Consider the following 24,518-nt stretch of genomic DNA (forward strand, 5'->3'; position numbering starts at 1 on the left):
TTAGCAGAACTATAAAAAGGGATAAACAGACACTGACAACAGACAGTATGTTTTAAAGCAAAATATATATTTTTATATGGGTATTTGTACGAATCTATAGTAACTGACACTAATTCTGCATATGTGCTTGCTTGATGTAAAACCTTGTAGAATTTATAGAAAATGTAGTAAAACAACCACTTTAGTCTGCACACATGAAACATGTTGAGGTTTATATGCACTACCACACAAAAAATGTAACTAGAACATTTTCTATTTACAAGGTGCGAGGTTTTTTCATATAATAACCATCTGTTTTTCTAATTAAAAATCCATCCTAACTTACACTTTTGACATGACAAGAAGAAAATGAGGTAAAATTAACACACATGTAAATCCATAGAATAATGCTTAAGTGCTAACACATAATAGTTGATAAAGAAGCTAATATCCATCATTGGAGAAGCTGGAAAAAAGTCTTCTTTAGAAAGTCATTTGATATCATTCTGATTGAAATCAATGGCAAAGGCTTTTTCTTTTCTGTTTTTTTTAAGTACAAATACTTATAAAATGAATTATTACTGATAGTTAAAAATGCTGCATTGTAATAACAAGAGAGATGTATTATACTTCAGTCTGAAAAAAAATCAACTTCAGCACAGCCTCTACCCTGGTGCAAATCCTTGACATAACGGCCATCATTCACATCTTTGCAACAACCTCCTCGGCCTAGAACAGAGGAAGAGATGAGATTAAAAGCAAGGCAGAAAATATGATCATTCCCCTGAATATTGTAGTAATATAAGCCTAACAGCACTGGATCTTGAGCCACTCCTCATTTCTGTATGTTTTGCTAGGATAAAGGGAAAAAAGTGCAACAATTTTTTTAAAACGTGCCCAAATTTTTAGAATTATAGTATATAAGACAAAAACAGTTTGTAGAGTTCTAACAAGCTTTAAAGTCAATAAAAACTTGTGCTTTTCAATGCATCCTTAACTCTATGAGACAAGCTTTCTTGTAATTTAATTTAGCAGTCTTCTTTGGATGTTGGCTGCCTTTTGTTCACTTTGAAACTCACCTTGTTGAAGCAAACATATTTTTTATGTCTATCCAACTGTGTTAGCTTTGGCTTTTTTCATAGACTAAAGAAATGGGGGAAATTATCTGTTTTTGCAACAGGCTGTTCAAAACAAAGTGCCTAAAGATAGAATTTAAAATAGGTTTGTTACTAAGTTGTTTGTTATGTGTAGGCACAAGTGTCTTTATTATGCATGAATGATTCAGGTCAGTGTTAGGTGGCTTAACACACAAAAAAAAAACATTCAGAAAACAAGCCAAATATCGACAAATAAGGGGTGGCTCAAGACTTTTTCACAGCATAGTAGAGCTAGTATTTCTATTATTTATTCCAAAAATAGAAAGTAAGACATTGTTCTATAACAATGTCACTGCCATGTTTTCTGTTGTTGTTTTAACTGATGGTTTTTTAATATAGTTCAGCTGTGAGTCTGCTGTGGTCAGCTTTGGCCTTATTCAGTCTGTCCTCTGACCTCCTCCTCACCTTCCTGTCTTCACTGGAACCTTTATTAACCAGGCCCTCATCACTGGCGGCCTGCAGACTGTCGAAGGTACCCTGCCTCTCCCTTTCCATGCCTCCTGCTGAGCCTCTGTCTCTCCTTCGGTTCTTCCAGCTCTCCATTATACCATCCAAACAGGCCAACCTGGTGTCAGTGGTGCATGCATACATGCCTACAGGCACTGCCAGCACCATGGCTAAAACTATCACTATTATATGTATCAGCTTCTCCCTCTGCTCCATCTCAGTGATGTCACTTCCTGTTACAAAGATGATGCACTGTTCTGGGCGTGGTGCGTGATTCTTGAGGGTTACACAGATTTCATATTTAGTTGCAGGCATCAGGTCAGAGATGGAGTAAGAATTAATCCCAGGTCCAATGTAGATTATTTCTTTTTTATCAGCATCTGCACGACCAAAGTGGATCGTGAACCAGGTTTCAGTGGGGCGTTCTAGGGCAGCGAACCACTCAATGGAGATACCCCGTATTGTTTGCTTGGCGATGTGGATGTCGATGTAGACATTTTCATCACCAGCCCGCGGTACAGCTGGGAGGAGTGAAGACTGGGAGCTTCCTGCAGAGCGCACCTCTAGAAAGATGCTGACAGAGGAGTTTCCAATGAAGTTGACAGCGGTGCAAGTGTAGACACCATGATCAGCTGCATGGACAGAGGGGATCACCAGGAGGGATCTGATGGTGTCATCATTCACTCTTTCTTGAGATTCTGGGATGACATTAGGGCTGTTATTTTATGGGAACAGCAAGCTTACAGAGTAAAATATTTTTAAACATTAAATAACATTAAATAAAATTAAATAAAAAGACTAAACAAAAGTGCCCTGCAACTGATCTTCCACAAACATGCATAGAATTAAAGAGTCCTGTACTTTATTAGACGGTCATAGATACACATTGTCTGTTTTTTTGTTTTAAACAGTTAAATAGTAAAATAACAACTAATGCTCATTATATATTGTGCAAACCTAAGCTGAAGTGATCATTACCCTGATAGGAGCTAAAAAGTTCAATTTACTGTAACCTGCACTATATTTAATTTATAACAAATCCCAAGAATTTTGCAACTTGAGCAATTTGTTGTTCTTAAGTCAAAATAGAGGATGGTTTGTTTCGCTTCATCCACAAAATCGAAGGTTTAAAATAATAATTATTCTCCTGTGATCTCACATTGTAGACTGTAGTTATTATACTTGCATGGCTCAGTATTGTTATAATGTTTGAGAATATTTCTTATGAGCTAAGACAGATGAATGTCAGCAGCAGAAATAGTGGTGGGACAGCAATGGGGGCAGTATTGTGGTTATTATGAGTTTGCATGTTGTTTGATTGATCTGCAGTAAGCACTCCTCTCAGCAAGTTAAGTCTAATGACACGCCGGTTTATTTAATTACAAGGTGGCCAAACAAGATGGACAGCAGTGTACACTCTTAATCAACACTGACAGTGTTGTGCAGATTGGAAGATTGGTGGTGCTTACATCACCATGTGCATACATTGAGTTTTAATCCTCTTGCTCTTAATAAAGGTTTGCTGCGCCACCATTGAAATGTGTGTTTAAGTATCAGATGTGCTGTAGTTTATTACACACTATGGTCACCACACTCTTACCATGAAATCCTCTGATTATCTTCAGACCATATGTCCACCACACTGAAGGGTCAGGCCTTGCTTTGGCGATACATCGCAGGGTGACGTTGGCGCCCTGTGGCAGGCTGATGTTGGCTGATGGGGTGCTGACTTCAGGCTTCATGCATGCCTGTAGCTCTATCTCATGGAAGAACTTGCCCGCCCTAAAGTCCGGCCCTGAGCAGGTCAAGTAGGAGTTCATCAATATAATCGGAGGGCTCAGAGACCTGATGAACTCCACGAAGCCCTTTAGGCGACAATCGCAGAGCCAGGCATTGTCGTGGAGTGCCAGGACGACGTTTGGCCCAGATGTTGTCGCCTCCCGCTCCTCCATGTTCTGTAATTTTTGGTAGAGAGGCCAGTTTTGGAAGACCTCCTTCGATATCACCATAAGACGATTGAAGGATAAGTCTAAGTAAGTCAGACCTGGCAAAAACCTTAACGCATGCTCCGGTAGGACGTCCAGCTGGTTGTGCTTCAGATCCAGGATCTTGAGAACCGGCGTGTCCTCGAATGCTGTCCATGGTACTGAACGTAGCTTATTGCCTTGCAAACGGAGCTCGGTTAAGTTCCTCAAACCCTCCAGACCCTTTGAGTTTATCAGTGTGATTTCATTAAAGTTCAACCACAAGTTCTCCAACGTCAACGTTTTTGAGAAAGCTCCTCTGGGTATTTCAGTAAACTGAGACTTTTCAATTCGTATTTTTGTCAACTCATGTGGAAGGTCTTGTGGTATAGCCCCAAATGCGCTCTCCTCCATACATATTAATGACCTAAGATTAAAAGAAAGAGTTTATATGATGATGTTATTATTTACTGTAATACCTGACTGACTGCTAGGATCCGTCAAGAAACAAATGTCACCTTCTAGAGGCATATAAATAAAACAGAAATCCCCAGGAGGACTGAACTACTTGAAACCAGTTCTTACCTTCCATGTCGGTCTTCTACACAGCTGCACCCGCGTAAACACTGAGAAAAAGTTTCACAAGCCTGAATGTTTATTAAAACTATAACAAGCAGGTAACAAATTATGTCCATAGTCCACAAAAAAAAAAGATCCTGAATTTGAGGGCTACATTCGTGCTCCAGACATGCCGAGTGCGGCAGACCAGAGAAGCCTATTAAGCTTAATCTCTGACGTACAGTGCAGGAAGAAGTGACATTTAAATCTTGGGCAAGACACGCACGATTAACACTTAGTGTCACTAGGTCTGACCCACTGTGCCTTTTAGATAGCTCTATATTCTGATTAGTAAACTATAAATAGTTCAAAGTTTGATATTGTCCAAGAGATTAAATATGCAGATATATAAACAAAATAATTTTTAATGAACTTTGTAAGTGAAGATTACAGAGACCCATAGTATCTCAGAACCAAAGTATGGAAACTGATTATTATTGTGAGGTGAAGTAGAGTTATAAGAACACACAATATCACTCAAGTACATGCAGTATAAAAGTTTATTTAACTATATTCAAATAGGTAAGTATCATTGGAACGAACAGATCTACTTTTAATGGGGTAATGATGCCTCTAGGTGGCACAAAATAGTCACATGGGAAGATTTTAAGTATGTGTCTAATTGGGGGAATATAAATGATTTAACGTTTCCTTTTTGCACCATCTCCACCCTATTTACATTGTGTCATAGTTCAGTCCTTCAGTACTTCTCTCCAGCTCCAGCTTCTCTCCATTCACCAGAGAAATGAACCATGCCTATGTGTATATCTTCTCTCAGAACATATGACAGATATATACAGAGGCACAGAATTAATTGCATATGTATATGTGTACATAATCTGATAAAGTATTTACAAATCATACACATACATATATGATATAAACAATGGATTGTCTACCATTGAGTTCCCTTTCAATTAAATTGGATTGGAGAGGTTTCTTCGCTGGGCCGTGCACGTGAGGTGGAATAAAACTTTACAGTGTTTGCTATGCTCTTTCACTTCATGCATCATGTTTTCTTCTTACAGGCTTAGTGATAAAAAACATTCTTTTAGACATAAAAGCATGAGCGCGCTTGGAGTTTAATATTAATGGATGAATATGTGTGTAACAGTCCAGTGAGTTTCACTACATCTGCAAGAAACATGAAATTTTCCAGATCTACCCAGTTGCCCAAATTCTTTAAACTGATATTTCCATTATTGTGCAGCGTGCAAAAGTCCGTTGATAGAAGTTGGCTCTCTGTGGCGGTGGAGTTGGTGGCATTATCCAGCGAGGAGGGATGGGAGGGGGCGTATGGGAGCGCGTTAGAGGGGGACTGACGTCAGGATGCTGCTGACGGGGAGAATATGGGTAATGCTGGGCATACGGATGTGGGTTGAGATGGGGATGAGGGTGCCGGTGGGCATGTGAACGAGTTTTGGGGTTTGGACTGTGACGTGAGTGTGGGTGAGTGCGGGGAAGATGACGTGGAACAGGAGCCGGAGCTGGAGCATGACGTCAGCAGAAGTACTCATTAGGCTGTCCCTCTATTTTAGCTGTGGCCTCGGAGTCCAGGCTGGAGCGGGCTGACAGCAGCCGGTTGGACTCCTCGGGATTCAGTCTGTTCAAATACTCACCCTCGAGCCCTTTGGCCTTTGTGCCGGGTGAGAGTGTTTCAAATGTAACATATGAATCTTGGATGTCTTTTGATTTCTTTCCCCAGTACTTCTGAATGCGTCTCTTCAGCGCCCCGCAGCATACAATAACAGTGAGCGGGACTGCAATGATACAGGCCACTGTGATCACAATAACATTAATCAGCTTCTGGGTACCAGTAGCACTAGCTGCTTCATCAGTGGAGAATATGACACACTGCTCCTTCTTGGGGATCAGACCCTTCACACACACACAAGCAATGTACTTGGTCCTGGGCACCAAACCATCGATGGTTACACGGTTCTGCCCAGCTCCAACATTGATCTTTCTCATGTCCCTCTCTCCAAACACCGCATAGAGCACACTAAATGCTGTTGTGTTTTTGGCTTTAGGGGCTCTCCAGTTTAGAGAAATTGTATTGTCTGTGTCCCCTACAACTTTTACTGAGCGGACCACTCTGTCCGGGTCCTGCTGTAATGATGAGGCGTTAGCTGCCAAGTTACTTAGATTAGTCTTTTCCAGATCCAGCAGTGCATCTGAGTTGGGGGAGGTGGCAGGCCCTGGGGTGGCTCCTTCAGCCAGGCTGTAACTGGATAGTCCAGGATCAGGCCCAACACCAGGCAGGAGGCCAGGATCCAGGGCCGGCAAGGATGAAGGGGCAGAGGTTGGAGCCACATATCTGGCCACCAGTTTCTCCTGGTAGGCAGCTTTGCCCATTTGGTTTGGTTTTTTGATTTTGGGCTTCTTCTCATTGTTGGTTTGGTTCCCCTCTGGTTTTGGCGAGTTGGAGACAACGAGGGAAATGACAGCCTCTGCATTCCCTGCGTAGTTAGTGGCCTTGCAGATGAATTTCCCTGAATCACGGTAGGACACTGCTGGTACACTGAGGATTGACCAGGTGATTCCTTCCTTTGAGGTTTCCTGCTGGACTGTAGTGGCAGAGATGGAATAGCACAGTTATAAAATAACAACAGAAGAACCATTAAAAAAAAAAAGTAATTTGACACCCGAGACGTCCCCTTTCACAAATGTGAAAAGAGACAACAAGCTGGTGATTACACAATGTTGCATTGATGATCAGTGTTGCGTAACTCACTGTGTTGGCAATAGATGTCACTCAGACTTACTAACTCCACTCGTGGCTCTCTATTTAATTAACAGCAGCAATACAGAGCACACAAAATCATCTTATCTCATCTATCCAAATAGCTGCTGACTCACCTGTTCCATTGAGGGCTCGTCCATCTGCCCTGCGCCATGTCAAGTCTGGGATGGGGACGCCAATGGTCCCACACCGGAGCAGCACATTGTTTCCAACAGCGCTCCTTACTCGTGCCACAGCTGTGTGGATACGTGGAAGCTGACAGCGGCGAAGCTCTGCGTCGCTGAACAGGACCCCCGACACACTCTCCGGAGCTGAACATCGAAGTCTCGTGTCGATGAAAGCCACTGAAAGAGTCGGAGACTTCTGGAACTGGACCAGGTCATAGAGCCGGCAGTCACACACCCAGGGGTTGTCATGGAGACCTAAGGGCAAGGGTACAAGTGAGGCTACAGAGGAAGACAAGTGTCCAGCTGTGGACAAAGTGATAGACCAGCCTACAGATGGTTGGTGTGGATGTAGGGATGTTAATCCTGTAAGAGGATTAATATTTAATTCATAAACTACATCATGGCCATGACTATGGCAATGATTGTGATGATGACGATAATGATGATGATGATGGTGAAAATTGACTAGAGATCAAGATCAAACTTTGCTGTCATTACACACTCCCTACAAGAAGATTATAAGAAGACTCGTTATTGATCACAACACCTCCACCAACAGAGTGCATAGAGTTGTGTGTATTTTTATATATATACAATTTGAACTGTGTTTTTCTTTTTTCTTTTCTTTAATAAAATGTAACTTAAGAGATGATGTTTTAAACAAAAGCATCTTAAATCTGCTATGTTACACTCTAAAACGCATGTAATAGATGTCAATATACGGCCTGTTAATATTAGTTATTAAATATGGAATATAAAGATGAAATATTAAATATTATAAGAGCTTAGAAAATTATTATTGAAATTGTTACCTTCATATTAAAGACAAAATGTTACTTTTTTCCAATGTTACTTTTTATACGACATGTTTTTACTCACCAGAAACAGCTGTTGTTGTCAAATTATATATTGCTTATGAAATCTTAAGCTGCTTTTTTTTTAAAAAAAAAAAAAGTTGCTTTGCAAAAAGTTAGCACACTTTCATTAAGCTCAGAAGAAAACAATGCACCTAAAATGCACTTTAAAGGGAGACTTGATGTCAGGATGAGCACTGCCTCTCACCGAGTATCATCTTGGAGCTGTCTGGCCCTTGTGCAGGCTTTGCAGCCAGCCAATTGGACAGCACTTCTGCAGGTAGGGTCACCAGACTGTTGCTGGACAGATCCAAGTAGGTGAGGTTCTTGATGTAAGTGGTGGCCTCCGCGGGCAGGGAGGTGAGCTGGTTGTTGTGCAAATCGAGAAGTCTGAGGCTGGGCATATCCATGAGAGATTCCCAAGGAAAGGCGGTAAGGGCATTCCCGTCCAGCCGAAGCTCTTCCAGGTTATAAAGCCCCCGGAAACTGTCCGGGTTCAAGGCGGACAGCGTGTTAAAAGACATCCACAAGAATTCCAAACTGGAGAGGTAGTTGAAGGCTTCGCTGGGTATCCGCTGGATGGATGTCTTCTCAATCCGCAGCTTGGAGGTGTCAACAGGAAACCCGACAGGCACGAGAGATATATCGGGATCATTGCAAATCACGCTCCTAAAAGTCGGAAATATTTGTGTTAACTTCACAAATTGCATTTGTGCATAGTTTACGAATCACTAAAACTTTAAACTAAATCGACAATTAATGACAACAAATGTGTATTCAAAAGTTCACAAGCAGCAAAAGTCATGTGGATAATGATTTAAAAAAACACTTATTCCCCGTCCCACCAAAACACAAAAAAGCATAGATGAAAGCCTGAAAGTGCCTTTGGAAGATAATCCTGCATTAAATAAAATTGGAGCGGCATGCACTCCCTGAATTATCTTTTGTACAAGTGTTCACCTCTGTGCAAACATCTGTCCTCATATGATGACAAAATGCATCACTGTGCAAAAAAACAAATAAAACAAAACAAAGAAACAAACACACAAAAAAATACCACACAAGATACATTCATTTCACTTTGGGCATCCAACTTACCTCGCCTTTGATCCATCACTCAGGTTGTGGTAAAAGCAGCTGCACTGCGAAGGGCAGGCGCTCACTGGGGAAAAAAGTTGACCCGTGGCCACGTAGAGCCCCAGCAGCAGGACGAGGAACATTTTGGCCAACTTTTATGCATACGCAATTTGCCTACATGCGCCCACTTTGCGCCCACTGAAGTCTATCAGACTATTTTTTTTTTCTCTTTCATTTACAGAAATGTCATCCGTACGGCGCTGTCCCACCGCTTCGCTGCCCCATAGTGATCAGACTACTATGAGTCCCGAGATAAAAAAGGATAGACAAGGATTAGCGAAAAGGCTGGCGTTCGTTTCATCTGGATGCGTATTGCATCCCAGAATCGGATAGGCTGCGCAGAGACGTCCCTATTTATTACCACAGAAAAACACTTCCGAAATGGTCATAATCCACTGTGATGTTTGCTTTTTTTTGTTTCTTTGCCTCAAATGTAGCATGTTTATTTGAGCCCTGCCGTGACTGTTAATCTGGGAGTGGAGTGGACCGTGTTTTGCCACAAGGTGGCCCCTATATCATACCCTATGGCTCCTACGTCGGGACCTGAGCGCAGGGAAAGTCCTCATTCAAAGTTCTATTATTTATGCATCTTTTTCACCTGGAGAATTCAAATTAATTAATAATTTTAGCACAAATATCTTTTATTGCTTCTATTTACAAGCGAATTGAAGCAAAAACGGGGGTTTTCAAATGCATGTTTAGGTAAATAAATTCCTACAAATTCACATCAGAATATATCACTTCCCTCACATCAGTGATGTCATCAATGTAGCTACATTTATATATATAAACTAACTATCAACAGGGATCCAAGTAGTGCCGACACAATTTGACATAATAAAAGAATAGAAGAAAAAATACTGTGTTTCCAAGGACGTTTGAGTGAAAGAGACTCCTCCTGGCCTTTAGATTTCACCTCAGTGACCTATTTGGACTCATTCCCACACTAGTAGGTAAATACCTCCAATTGTTTTCCATTGTAGGTAAATACTACACATTGGTTGGCACCTGCCCTGCATTCCCTAAGCTTTCATTGCACTGGAAACTAAGCATTACAAGTCTTTAGAGTGTTTGGCAACCATCCTTTTCAAATTTAATGCATATTTTATGTCATAGCCAGGTCAGAGCAGTTAGATTTTAAAGGTTTGATAGAGTAACAAACCCTATAGATTGTAAATAGATAGACACTGAGTGTGTGCATAAAATCAAATAAAAAATAATTTTTCATTATGGGACACACAAAATACATAAATACACTCTAAATAGATGCACACAAATCAGGGCAAAAGCATATGGGTGAGAATTTAGAGTATTTGTGAATCCATCCATGAGTATAGTGTTTTTCTTTGTTCATTGTCCTCTGAGACCTTTTGAATTAAAATCCCTTCAACTCGCAGGTTACATATGGTTTAAGAATTGCAGAGGTCTGTTCTGTGGCTGTGAAAGTTGTTAAGCAACCAGAGCGATCACGTTCCCCTGTGCTGAAAGGAGAAATATTCCATATTGTATGGCAAGCAAGTATTCTCATTTACAGAAGCCAGTAAAGCCATCTTTACAAGTATGAACCAGAGACATTCTTTAAGATGCAATCTCATACTTAATGTGCAAAAAGCATTTGCTTTATTATACACTATTATCAATGGGGGTCAAAAGAAGTAGTGTATAAACACCCTCAATTGTGAAAGGATTAAAAAGGAATCTATATGTCTAATACATTACATAGCTACACAGACTTTGTTTTTAGAAAGTGCCATTTGCATAATAACACCTCTTGCACATTTGGACTTCATTATGAAAGAGTTTTTTCAGTAAGTAGCACTTTTTTTTTTACATTACCATCTAAATTTATCCAGATTCTTGATCCTTATGAGACTTGGAGAGACCTCTGTCCCCTCTCCCTATATTGAAACCTAAGGAATCCACAGAATCTAGGGACAGTAGCATGATTTCATGTAATTTCCACAAATGTTGATCAATAAAGAAAAATCTGAACTTGACTGTTAGTGTTCACAAGTTTTTGTCTTGAAGCACACAAACCCACTGTGTGCTATATTGTTTGTTTGTTTTTTATGCTGGTCCAAAAGTGTCCAGTTTTTGTTTTTATCCTCTATCATTTCAGGCACCTTGCACAGCTGATTTAACCACTTGATGTCAGTCTGTCGATCAAAATCTTTGATTCTTTGCACACAAGAACAAAAAATTATAAACAGAGATACAGAACAGCAGCACTGGCATGGCTCTGCTGTAGAGTGCTTCCAATAAATAATTGGTTAAGATTTACTGAATTGCAACACATTGCACACACAGGCTGCAAAGCACTGGTGTGGAAATGGTAGTCTTAATCTTAATCTTAATTTTAAATCATGTGTATGAATGCAGATAACAGCAAATGTCCACAGACATTTATCACTGTGTATTTTTAGTATTGTGGCTTCAGTTGTACTTTTTAGGCTTTAAGTGTAAACACTGATGCATGGGGAATGTAGGTGTGGTTCTGATTGGCAGGGGGGCATTGGTTTGCAAACACCTGTTGTGCCTCCATAAAGCAAACCTGTGTATATACACGTCTGTGGACTCGGTCAAACCCGAGTCTCGTCGTTTAACTTCAGCAGCCGCTGCATCCTCACCGGGACACCACAACACAAAGGCTTTTTGTGCAATTAATAGAAGGCTTTATTGTTGCGGCGCGTAAATGCGCATTAAGGGTTACGTTCCGCGTTCATTAAGACATTCCTGCGCGGATTGGGGCGACAGAGAGGCTTTACATAATAAACTGCAAGCATTCACGTGAAATGCCCCTTTAAAAGCCGGCTCTCTTCGGTCATACCGAGGGGCATCGTAAACAAGCGGAACGAGAGGAGTCTGTGACAGCTGCACTTTAGTGTGTCAAACCAGGCTTCAGGATGGTTTCTTCGTACCCTTTACCGGAGGGCTTCTCCGAGTTTGATGTGTTTTCCCTGGGATCTTGTCTGCTTGTGGAGGGTAAGTTATGTCTTGGAATTCAGCCAAATACTACGAGGACTTTGCCTGCTGTGTTTGCCATTAACCTACGCCAGGACATGTCTCCTCCCGGTCACTGACACGGACTCGTTTCTCTGTAAACTTGCAAAATAATGCTTACTTATGGTCTAAAAACAAAATAAAATAAAAATGAATGTGACGCATGACTAGAGCGTGTTCTCCTTCGCCTTGAGGTGTGAGCTATTTCGCAGTAAGCATCGCTGTGCGCGCTGATTTGCATTGTGTGTGTTTCCCCAAAGGTCTGCTGGGCTTCTTTCTAAATGCGGTCACAATGCTTGCTTTCCTCAAAGTGAGAGAACTGAGGACTCCCAGCAATTTTCTAGTATTCAGTTTAGCGATGGCTGATATTGGCATCTCCATGAACGCCACGATCGCCGCTTTCTCCAGCTTTCTGAGGTGAGTGATGTAACCACCCCTTTCATAATGGACATCGAGGTCCATCCGCATGTGGGTGGGATGAAATGTAATGAGAAAATAATGCCGGTGACAATAGGCTACTGCTGGCCACCTGTTGTGACGAATCATCTGTACAGAGCTGTATAATCGATGCAGAGTGGTCCAATTAAGGCTGTACAGTGAAGAGGGTCAGTACAGAGCATATTCAAACTGCAATCAGGAAATGAGACACATTGCTCTCAGTGTTCACCAGTTCATGGATTAAATGTTATACTAGTGATTTGTTTATGTATTTTACTAAAATTGGTGCTTAAGGGGTTTCTTGTGTCAGTCAACTTTGAATACATCCTCTGTCTTTAGGTATTGGCCTTATGGCTCTGATGGATGCCAGACTCATGGTTTCCAGGGCTTCATGACAGCTCTTGCCAGCATCCACTTTGTAGCTGCCGTTGCCTGGGACAGATATCACCAGTACTGCACCAGTAAGTCAATATCTGGCTGATGATACCAAATGCAGTCAACCTTTCCTCTCCTGTGTTGCACAAATGTGCACATATATGAGCCAAGTATGCTGCTGTCTTTAAATTTTCTACAGACAAAATAATGAGAGAATATGCAAATAAATAGCAACCTGAACTGTTGCTATAACACAGGCTGACACCTCTGTACTAAAACTGCAACCTGGAAGGCTTGAGTGTTAACAATAAGTCCCACACCCTATTTTTAAACATCATTACCAGGGTACATGGGCAAGAGGAAATGACTCAACTCAAATGTCCCTTGGTTTGAACAGTTAGTGCAGGAATTTTTACACTGTTGTTAACTCTGTTATAACTGTTGCAAACAAGCAGCTCTAGTTAAGATATTAGTTTTGCTAAGAATGCACATTTGTTTCTTAGCAGCAGTGTGACATTTAAAACAGAAACAAAATCAGTAGCCTACTTGAGTATGCATTCATTGTGTTGCTGGTGTTTAAACTAGTCATAAAGAATATTGTTCTTCCCAGGGACAAAGCTGCAGTGGAGCAGTGCCATCACTCTGGCTGTGTTTGTGTGGCTGTTCACTGCCTTCTGGTCCGCCATGCCCCTCATTGGCTGGGGAGAGTACGACTACGAGCCCCTCAGGACTTGCTGCACACTGGACCTAAGCAAGGGAGACAGGTACCATTTACAAACATAATTTCTGCACAGTGCTTGCAAGATAAATATATACTATTTTCACTTTTTTTAACCTGCTGTGTGTGTCTCTGTCCATAGAAACTACGTGTCCTACTTGATTCCAATGAGCATCTTCAACATGGGCATCCAGGTGTTTGTCGTCATGTCTTCTTACCAGTCCATTGCACAGAAATTCAAGAAGACAGGAAACCCCAGAGTAAGTTCAGTCAATTAAATTATGCACAAACTTTAGCAACATAAGATAAGAAGAAGATGTCTCTTGCTGGGGAAAAAAGTGTTGTAGATGGCACTGATATCCAGATTCACTTTGGAGTAGCAAAAAACGCATACAGAACAAATCTTTCTTTGGGAATTACTCCAAAATCCAAAAATCTGACATTTATAAGAACAGATGCATAAATCCTCTAAAATATGTAGTCCTTGTAAAGGCTCTCTATGCTTTGAAGTTGCCCACTGAAAGAAATCAGAGGGATTCTCCTCAACCTAGCGTAAGCACAATAGCCTCATGTGGCCTTTATTCAGAGACACAAAACAGAGTGTGAATGAGGAGCGTTTACGCTGGGATATATGTAGGTCATTACCACAGGGTGAAGATCAGTGGCTTTAGCTGGGAATGTGGGTACTGGTGTGCAGTGAGAAGAACAATGTTCAATAGTGGAGTTCTGGAGGGATTGAATCAGGTGACCCGCTTTGTGTTGCATAAGCTCATTACTTACAGTCATCCGAGCTGGATGGAGGGACACTTTGATTACAAACACAAACTGCCCAGTAGATACACCCAGTACTCCACCAGAGAATAGAGATGGCATGATACCACTTTTTCATGTCCGATACCGATATCATAAATTTGGATATCTGCCGATACCGATATGAATCCGATATAGTGTGTTTTAATCAATAAAACTGTTTTTTTTTTAATATCTTGCTGCTTTTTGTATAAGTTCATACTCAAGTTAAAAAAACACTAAAGCTATTCTGTTATACCTGTATGCAAAAAATACACTGCACCCAAAATATTTCATAGTTCAGCAATACTGATCAATCTAATAAACTTAAACCTACTCCATCCTTCCTATTCTGGTATTTTAAAGAGTAAGCAACCTAACTATAGGGCTCTAAAACTGCCAGCAAAAAAAAAATAAAAATAGGGAACCACCCTCCACCTCATGATGCTTAATTGACGTAATCAACTTTAATTTGATGCAGTGTGAAAAAAAATGCACAGAAATCAATTATTTTTCAAGAATAATTAAATAGATTCAACGTCTTTCTTCAACAGAATTGCAGACTGCACAGATGGTACCTTCCCAAAGGAAAAAGTACTATAGCTTACTAGGGTATATTAGACTTAATAGTTACTATGTACAGTAATGCACTTCTATATATTTGACATCAGATTAAAACTTTGGTTATAAGATTCAGATAATTATTTATTAAACGCTAGACATTTTAAATGAGAATAAGAAAGAAAAGTATGTCTTTGTGCCCCCTTTTCCCTGTTAATGCCCTATCGGCCCCCCTGGCTAAACTTTGCTAGATCCGCCCCTGCACAGTTACCAGCTGTCAGCTACGCAGAAAAGAATCCTGGTGTAGAAAGTAATATTAAATAAAATGTAACAACAGCTTATCAAGCTTAAACGTGCTGCTGTTGTTCAGCCGCTGGTTTCCTCTTTCTGGTGCAAAGTAGGGGATAAACAAAGAAAAAGAAAAGCCGATCAGCTGATCATTGATCAGTTTCATGATTTCATGATTGAAGTAGCAGCAGGAGAGGAAGGGAGAGAGAGAGGCAGTCGCTCCATATATCGGTTGTAAAGCTTCACGCGCGAATGCTTTACAAACATTCAGAGATGAACTTATACATTTGCTTTACTTCTCTCTGGGATAACTTCCTCGGAGATGAAATGCCGGATTGGTAGTGAGGCTACAAATACACACAGCCGCTCTATCACCTGACGCATACTGCTGCCACGGTTAATGATCCAAGTTAAGCCTTGTCGCAAGTTTTGTGAGGTGCTTTTTTTGATATTTAATGGATCGATTACATTTTTTATTTCTCTCCGATATCAAAGGAGCTTGCAAAGAAAAGCGTCTGGACTTCTTTAAGTTACTTGAAGACGTTTCACCTCTCATCCGAGAGGCTTCTTCAGTGAACTGAAGAAGCCTCCATCCGAGAGGCTCATCCGAGAGGCTTCTTCAGTGAACTGAAGAAGCCTCTCGGATGAGAGGTGAAACGTCTTCAAGTAACTTAAAGAAGTCCAGACGCTTTTCTTTGCAAGCTCCTTTGACTACGATGACCTGGATGACTGAGAACCTTCACAGACATATTCTCTCCGATATCCGATCCAGTAATTTACGTCAGTATCGGACCGATACCGATATGTAATATTGGATCGGTCCATCTCTACCATAGAACAGCAATTATGTAATAATCAAACAGTTTACAGTCAAATTATAAGAAAAGGGGGAAAGTCTGCATTAAAACTTGAAAGCAGAACAACGCCTAGGAATGTGACACAACCTAAATTAAGGAGAGAAAATAGACCTGGGATGGTTACAAAAAATTTCCGGGTTATCTAAAAGAAAACTCCATCTTGTAAATGTGTAATCAATTTTACAGAGCTGATCATTATCCCTTCTGGAAAGGTTCAAGCATAAGCAAATGTCAGTGTTTCTTTTCAGCTACTTACAGATTATTAAATATAAGTATGTAGGGAATCCCCGATATATGTGGATGGAGTTTGGAGATTCTTTTCACAGTCTCAGCACCACATAGATTCACCATGGTGCTAGAACACTTGGGCATCTTGACTTTAAGTGGACTCATATGTCATTGAGGGTTGGTTTTTTTTGGGGTTTTTTGGTTTGTTTGTATTTGAAAAAGACAGAACACAGTAGTTTGTGAGCCACAGATTTATCTGCCAGGCACAACAGCAGTAAGTGCCTGATCAGGATTTAACAGACAGTGACTTTGTGTACTCTTCCACACCTCAGACAGATCACAGTTTCTTAGCTATAGTTCCATTATAGCTGTTGGGACAATTTTATTTTGTTTTTTATAAGCCTAGTATATTTACTGTTATTTTAAGTACAGCCTGTTTAAGTCAACAATATTTTTTCTGTCTTTTTAGCTGTAATAATAGAGACTTTGTGGTACTGTGCAGTGTTTACATGTTCTCCCTGTGCTTTTGTGGGTTCTCTATGGGTACTCTGATTTCCTCCCACAGCCCAAAGAGACGAATGTTAAGTTAAGTGGTGAGTCTAAATTTGATGTAGGTGTGGATGTGAGCATGAATGGCTGGCTCTGTGTTAGCCCTGTAACTGACTGGCAGCCTGCCTAGTGTGTATTCTGTATGTCACCCACTGTCAGGGGTGATACAGAAAATAGATGGACGGATGGGATTTTTCCATTTTATAAGCTTAAATCAGGCTAATGTCCAGCAAAAGCACCACAGTGCATATGGCTTTATTTGGCTTTATTTTGATAAAGTATCATTAAACACAGAGAATTTTGTCTGTTCTTGTCTGACTTGGTCTGATTGTTATCACTTCTTTATTTGGAGCATTTTGGAGTCATCATCTTTCTCTGGGGATAAATTAAACAATCCTCTATAAACAAAACTATTTTATTTACCTTATGAACCTAGAAGCAAGCTCATTTTACTGAGCTAACATTAACACTCAGTGTAGGACGGTCTTTCACAAACACACATTTGATAAAATGGCCTTAAAAACAAATTGTTTATAGAGGTTTAGCTAATGTAATGTTCCCATTTGAAAGTCAGTTCATTCAATTCTACCAAATTGGTAGCAGTTCACCTAGACTGCACTGCCAACATCGTCCTCATAGAGCCTAAAGTTTAAACCTGCTTTGATACAAAAAAAAATGAAAGCCCACAAAATATTTGAAAATCACTAATGTACTCTGATTGCTTGGCACCTGTTTTCAAAAGATTACTATATCACAAATCAGGAGCAAAACAAGAACTTATATGTCTTTATAAGAGGCAGCTGGTTGTGATGGTAGCCCAGTTGGGTGGGTGCTGCTTGAAATGTGTGAAATCATTATGGAGAATGTTTTAAAGCTGCTTTGGTGCATACAGAAATGTGTTTTACTGAAATTTAACACTTTTTTTTTTATCTCGACCCCGGCTATCAAATTAAATTTTTTAGAAAAAAAAGTGTTCGGACTTTCCTTTTACAATGGGTCTTTAAGGACTCACTGTCTGGTATCCCTATGGACGGTCTGTTTCCCAGGCAGTGCAAACTGAGTGTGTAATAATAGCCTATTAAATAAGTAAGTAAATATTTATTTATAAATCATCCTTCAAGATAAATATCACAAAGTGCTTCACAATGAAATCATATGTTTTTCATCCCACTTTTAAATCAAACATAAACCCCAGTTTTTCATCATTTCTTATGTGTAGCATACATTTGAGGAGCTCTGTGAACAGAGTAAATCTAAACTCAATCTGTGGACACAGTAACCCAAAACGTTACTATACAATTAAATGACCAAAAGGTGACAAATAAACATTTGTATGCACAGTAAGCAAAGGTGTTCAGTTCGGTGAGGTCAAAAAAATTTTTTTTTTTTTTTAAAGGTAATATAGTATCCAGTGAAACGATGTTAAGAAAACTAAAGCTACTTATAGGTAGGAATTGTGAAAACTATATGTTAATTTTTCAGTGCTGCTTTGCATGTGTGAACTATGGTGCAGAATAATGTCTGCTTTCAGCCTTGGATTACACCGACCTGCCCTCTCATTCACCCACTCACTGTTTTTGTTTTGTAGCTTAGCATTAATGATCTTAGCACAAACCCGTTTTCACTCGGGCATGTGACTTGCCTCCAAGCAGAAAACCTCATAACACAAAGCCTTTTTCTCACCTTCACTCTTTGTGGTTTGCTAATCGTTTTTGTTCTTATGCTCTCTTTTTCCCACTTTTCATTCCTTTGCACATTTATCCTCCCTCCACTACCTATTGTTTCCCCTCCGCAGTTCAACCCCAACACTCCTCTGAAGACTATGCTGTTCTGCTGGGGGCCCTATGGGATCCTGGCTTTCTATGCTGCTGTGGAGAATGCAAACCTTGTCTCACCTAAGCTCAGAATGGTAACAACTATCATTACATACTTTGGCACAAGGTTTTTCTGACTCCACTTAATAATGCATTAAAGAAATACAGCTTAGCTTAGCTGCTTGTTTTTGCATGTACTTCAAATGTACATATTTAATATAAAACATTTGTTCCTTGAATTTAAAGAATTCTGCCCTTTGTTACAGAAGACATGCAAAGCGCCATGTGGAGTCAAAACATGAATAAACAACACAAATGATTTCCTAATATTTCTGCTAAGAAAAATCTCACCATGATATTTGGGTCCTGTCTCCGCAGATCGCGCCTATCCTGGCTAAGACTGCTCCCACCTTCAATGCCCTCCTGTACGCACTGGGAAATGAGAACTACAGAGGTGGCATTTGGCAGTTAATCACCGGGGAAAAGATTGATGTGCCTCAAATTGAGAACAAGTCCAAATAAACTGAGCATGCAATAATTACATGCATTCTGTCCTTGTGGTTTCTCACAGGTACATAGATGTTTATGAGTGTCTGTGCATTTTGTGTGTCTTGAGCAGTGGTAGCCATTGCACCTGTTCTGCTCCCCGTTGTGTGTGCAGTTGTATTTCTAAAATGATTTTCACATTACAAAATAAACATGAAATAACACGTACCTCCTAATGGACTTTGGGAGATCAGCATTAGTTTATTTTGCTGTGTACAGTTCCATACACAACAGCAGAAACTTTGGGCTTGGCTACTTCTGTAACCACATAAATTTCTCTGTCACTCAATTCAAATGTGATTTGTTTTCATTTTGAGTTCATCTTAAGAATTAAACATATCCATCCATTCATGTTAATCCAGTTAGTTTTAATGCAAACACTCCTGCAGAGCAAGTGATGCACAGAGCAAATATGACTATTTATTCTTTTACGGACTCCGCTACAGCAGCCTGGGCTATTTTAATCATTTTTCACTTTGCTTATAGTGCAAATGTCCTTGAAGACAGCAATCAGAGCATTTTCTCCTTACTAGTTGCCTATTTTGCCATCTGGTTGAAGATGAAAGGCTCTGAAATAGATTAATTCAGCTAAAAAAGAGACATCACAGTCTGACATTCAGTTTCTTAATCTTTATGGTGCCTGTTAATGAAATATGAAAGTGCATTCAGGCCACTGATATCCCATCATGTGTTGCAGGATTGTGAGTGATCTCTCTCACCAGGATAGAAGTGCATTAATCCTCTAAAAAAGAGGACCATTCTTGAATTCACAGCCCTCACAACAGTCTCTGCCTGTAGATCGACTGAACATGCTTCTTTCCTCCACGCCAGCATCCAAAGTTTGCTATAACAATACGATATCACCAAGAATTAACACTGAATAAATCAGTGTTATTTACTGAGGCGAATTCATGTCTGGTCCAGAGTGCTCTATGAATTAATGTTCAAGGAACATTTCACTTCATCTATTTGACTTCTGCATATCATGAAATTTGTTTTTACTTTGATGTTTATGTAAAACACACTATTGTTTAAGCACAACATTGAACAATACACAATACTATACTGGTTATTATAAAATGACTATTTTTTTTAAGTAGGTTTCAAAAACCACGTACCACATTCTTATGGTTTTCTTTTACCAACTGTTGATACTCGTAATATGAAATGTTAAAATGTATAACACATGTAAACTTTTGGAAGACAGCAGAGGGCTTCAGAATTTAATATAAAAGTTGTTTTAAAAAGGATATGTTTTTAAAGATGAGGACTACTTTAACAAATCATTTTTCTGTTTTATGTTACAACATAAAATACATTTGTGGTCACAAATCATTCACACTCATCATGGACATGAATGTCATGATAATTCTGGGCTTTTAATGATTTTTTTGAACTGTTCATTTTCCCAGATGGAGTCATTGGAGTCAGAAAACAAGAATTTGGTGCCCAAGTTTCAATGTACTTTTATTTTTCTCCAATCTGCATACATACACCCCGACTACTATTTGGTCCTTTAGCAAGTTGCACCTCAACCAGATGCTTTTAGCAACCATAAACAAGCTTCTGCATAATTGTGGTTTAATATTTCCTCACTCTTCTTGGCAGAATTGGTAGAGTTCATTTTAATTAGTTGGGTTCCTGGCACAAATGGATTTTATGCACAGTCCACAAATTTTCAGTAGGGTTGAGGTCAGGGCTTTGGGAAGGCTGTTTCAGAAGTTTATTGTTAGCCTAATTTATTGATTCCAAAATCAGTTTTGATGTGTATTTGTGACTGTGCCAAAATAGCTCAATCTTTGTCTCGTCTGACCATACAATTAAACTTTTCTCCTGAAGTCATTTGACGTATTAATTGGGCAGATCCAAATTTTAGTCAAGATCGAAGGTGTTGAGTTTGGAGCAAGGGCTTTATTCTTGTTGGTACCCTCAGTCTTGTGTTGTTTCTGAGCATCATTATCAGTTTGCTCTCATCTGAGGGTGACAGTTTGGGTTTTTTTCCAGTACTTGGCAAAGCGGTGACACATTCGAATAACTTATCGTTATGTACAACTAATTGAACTGATTACTGTGGACTGGCAAGTGTTTAGAAATGTCTCCAAGAGACTTTCCTGGGAAAATGCAATGAATGAAATAAATGAAGTCCTTTCAAATCTTAAATATTAGTTGGTGGAATTTGAAAGACAACAATTCTACTCTACAATGTATACAGTGGATTTTGTATAATGACCGGTTCCTATAAAATTCTACAAATACTGGAAAACATTGTTTTTGTGTGGTTGATGTAATGTTTATAATTTGCAGTCATCCTGATTAATCTAAAACAGTGACAACATGCACTCAATATCCATTCAATAATCAAATACTTAATAAAGAATTGCAGATATATAAACTCTCTTGTCTTTTCTTATCGTTTTATTCATGTTCAAAAAGATTATGATGCTTATCTAACAAATGTAAATTACCATTAATGACTGACAGTCCTTGTAAGGTTTAAATAGCAGCTTTGTGTGCAGCGCTGGAAACCTCTTTCTCTTGAACCTTAACTTGAGAATTCAAATGAAAAGATTCACAGAGCAAGTTCAACACTTGGAATCAGCTAAACAAGGAAAAAGGATTTGCCTGATCATGAAACTGCTTGTCCATGAATTATCCAATTACTTTTGACCCTCTGAAAATATGGAATTATGTGTGAAGGGGGTTGTAATTCCTAAAAAAAACTAATTCCAAATTTTTCTGAAAAGCTTGAATTAATGCTGAAACACTGCAGGTCAATCACATGTTGATTGTTTGCTTTAAAATCCACTGTAGTTGTGTACAGGAGCTAAACTATCAAATAAAATTCACCATTATCAATAATAAACATCAAGATCTAACTGTATAAAGATCTGATGTATACAGTATGTATTGTTGCGTGTATTTCTACTCTTCAGTATCGCTATTTGTACTTCAGTTTAGCTCTGGGTATTTCTTCCTCCACCGGATGTGTGTCAGGGTGATTACACTGTAGTATTCATTCAACCAGCATTGTGGACCTAACACTCAGTGGATGTAACATACAGTAGAAGCCCCCAGTTGGTGTTTTTAAGCAGATTAACTGATGACAGCCTGTCAGTTGACTGTGTTGTTGCTTAATTAAGAACTGCTGACACATGTGTCATCAGCAACTTTCTCATTTATTGCAGGTAAGTCAACCATTTTCCATTAAAAATTGGACATTTATGGTTCCTTGATCTGTACTTGAAAAAAATGACTATTTCTGCTAGATGCAAGAGTCCTCTAGAGATTATTTTAGTAATTATCAACATAAAATAACCACCAGAGCCTTAATGACATGTACATTCAAGTCCCCAGACACTGGTGGGCATACGGAGCTGTCATCTGGTAGGAAGTGTTACTCTGACCCCACTTCCTGAACCGCTGCAGGCCGTTATTAACTGCCAACATGAAAGGATCTGTTGTTCCAAAGAGCATTATGCAAGAAATAATTAGAAAGTCAATTCACCACCAGAGTAAAATAGTAGTACGCTCACCCAGCTCTCATCATTTCAGCTCCTTTCTGGTATCACCATAATTTCTCCAGGAATCAAAATAGTGGAACATCTTCAACTCAGCAATTTGAAGTAAAATGAGAAGTACAGGAAGTAAGCTTATATGTTTTAGATAATAAAATATTAAACAAGAAGAAAAATAAGAAAATACTTGTTTCTGTGCAGTATGTTATCCCTGACTATGAAGAATTGCTGTGAAATACTTAAGGATAGAGATCAAATCTCTTTAAAGGGTTTATTAATAGCTAATCATGAAGTGTCGTCATAGATGATGTCTGCAGATTAATTATTTAAGCCACGCTGGCCAAAGATTTACTTCAAATAGCTGCTGGATTATGTTATACTCTGAATCCAAATGTCTGGCAGCAGAGCACGGGTAGCTTTTTTTTTTTCCATCGGCTTTCCCTCTCTTACAATCAAACATATTCAGGTACTTAGAGTTCACCGAGGATTATGTCTGGTCAACCAATGAAGTTTTCATATGGGCTTTTTGAGAGGATTACACAGGAACATGACTACAAGTGCTGGAGAAAAGGCGGGGGGGGGGGGGGGGCAAGGAGCGTCTGGACTGTTCGAGAAAGAAAGAAGTCAGGAATCAGTGTTATAAAAAATAATGTGGAAGATTGGAAGGAATACGATTGCAAGTGTGTGTGTGTGTGTGTGTGTCTGAGGCCCACAAAACAAGTCTAGATAGCATGTGAGCATTGTTTGAATGGATCCTGTAGCCTCAAGCACTGTTTAAAAAAAAAAAACAAAGTGGTTAATGTCTACAGTTTTTAATTAATTATTTTTTGTTGATATTATAAAAACCTCAGCATGCACAAATCAGTCAGCTAATTCCAGTATTTTATTTATATGTGACTTTGCCCTAATTACCAAGTATCCTTCTGTGTGATACACAATCATGCTCACTAGATTTGCAAGGTATATGAAAATACTGCACTCCACCTTCCCGTCTAAATATGTTTACTACTTTATCTCAATAACCCAAATGCAAAAGATCAGATTTCAAAATGGGACTTCACAAACCAAAAGGAGACCTAGCTCTATTTCATACACGGTCTTAGTCAGTCTTAAATCTTACATCAGTACATCTTTATAAAGCTGGACCTACAAACTGAAAAATTGCTAACAAAAAAAAGTAAATTAGCTTGATAATGGGTAATACTTTCTATTAATATAATATTAATATGTTTATGCTAGCATTTTATCACTGGCTTCTACCTCCTACCTTAACAATAGACAGCTAATGTGGCTACCAGGAAATTGCTAATAGTCAAACAGCTGAGTTACATTGAACCTCAAAGCAGATTCGAGCACAGCTTCTTATTTTTTATAGACAATGCTTTGCTTAACAATGATTTCACAAAGGTCAAAACGCTGTAAAGAGAACTTTACAGGAAACCGAGTGAGTGCAACAGAGGCAGAGGTGTGTTATTACATGGCTTTGGATGACGGTGATTAACATAGCATATTGGAAAAACAAAAATATCTAAAATCATCCATAACGATAATTTATAATAAATTTATAATCAATCTTTTTGAAAAACATACAGGTAGTAATTGCTGCATGTGTGACAATGCCCCACATTCAGATTGGTCTGCCCATTATTGAAAATATAATCACAATCTGAATGGATTAAAATGAGTATAAAAAAAAAAAAGAAAAGTGTTTAATAATGTTTGTTATATAAATGAATAAATTATACATTTCAGCAGGATTAATTCAAAATATTAA

General features: G+C 39.2%; 3 protein-coding genes across 4 annotated transcripts; 1 reads left to right on the forward strand and 2 right to left on the reverse strand.

Annotated features, from left to right (window-relative positions):
- On the reverse strand, positions 1-4,331 carry lrit2 (leucine-rich repeat, immunoglobulin-like and transmembrane domains 2). 2 transcript variants are annotated; one of them, XM_006783829.2, is made up of 4 exons: positions 4,133-4,331; positions 3,184-3,974; positions 1,542-2,281; positions 1-708 (listed from the first exon to the last, which is right to left on the reverse strand). In XM_006783829.2, the coding sequence occupies exons 1-4, from the start codon at positions 4,240-4,242 to the stop codon at positions 682-684; spliced, it is 1,668 nt and encodes a 555-aa protein (XP_006783892.1). In that variant the 5' UTR covers positions 4,243-4,331; the 3' UTR covers positions 1-681. The 2 variants fall into 2 exon arrangements, with proteins under 2 accessions (XP_006783892.1, XP_006783891.1); XM_006783828.1 differs by lacking the exon at positions 1-708 and having other exon boundaries at positions 1,426-2,281.
- A 397-nt stretch (positions 4,332-4,728) lies between these two features.
- Positions 4,729-9,277, reverse strand: lrit1a (leucine-rich repeat, immunoglobulin-like and transmembrane domains 1a). Its single transcript, XM_006783830.2, has 4 exons — positions 9,028-9,277; positions 8,138-8,598; positions 7,025-7,330; positions 4,729-6,732 (listed from the first exon to the last, which is right to left on the reverse strand). The coding sequence occupies exons 1-4, from the start codon at positions 9,147-9,149 to the stop codon at positions 5,666-5,668; spliced, it is 1,956 nt and encodes a 651-aa protein (XP_006783893.1). The 5' UTR covers positions 9,150-9,277; the 3' UTR covers positions 4,729-5,665.
- Positions 9,278-11,873: 2,596 nt separating this feature from the next.
- On the forward strand, positions 11,874-19,226 carry rgra (retinal G protein coupled receptor a). The gene is made up of 7 exons (XM_006783831.3): positions 11,874-12,048; positions 12,327-12,483; positions 12,844-12,965; positions 13,490-13,643; positions 13,740-13,857; positions 18,665-18,778; positions 19,062-19,226. The coding sequence occupies exons 1-7, from the start codon at positions 11,970-11,972 to the stop codon at positions 19,203-19,205; spliced, it is 888 nt and encodes a 295-aa protein (XP_006783894.1). The 5' UTR covers positions 11,874-11,969; the 3' UTR covers positions 19,206-19,226.
- The last annotated feature ends 5,292 nt before the right edge of the window (positions 19,227-24,518 follow it).

The sequence above is a fragment of the Neolamprologus brichardi genome, chromosome 13 (assembly GCF_056152115.1).
Source record: "Neolamprologus brichardi isolate AB-2024 chromosome 13, ASM5615211v1, whole genome shotgun sequence".
NCBI classification, from domain to species: domain Eukaryota; kingdom Metazoa; phylum Chordata; class Actinopteri; order Cichliformes; family Cichlidae; genus Neolamprologus; species Neolamprologus brichardi.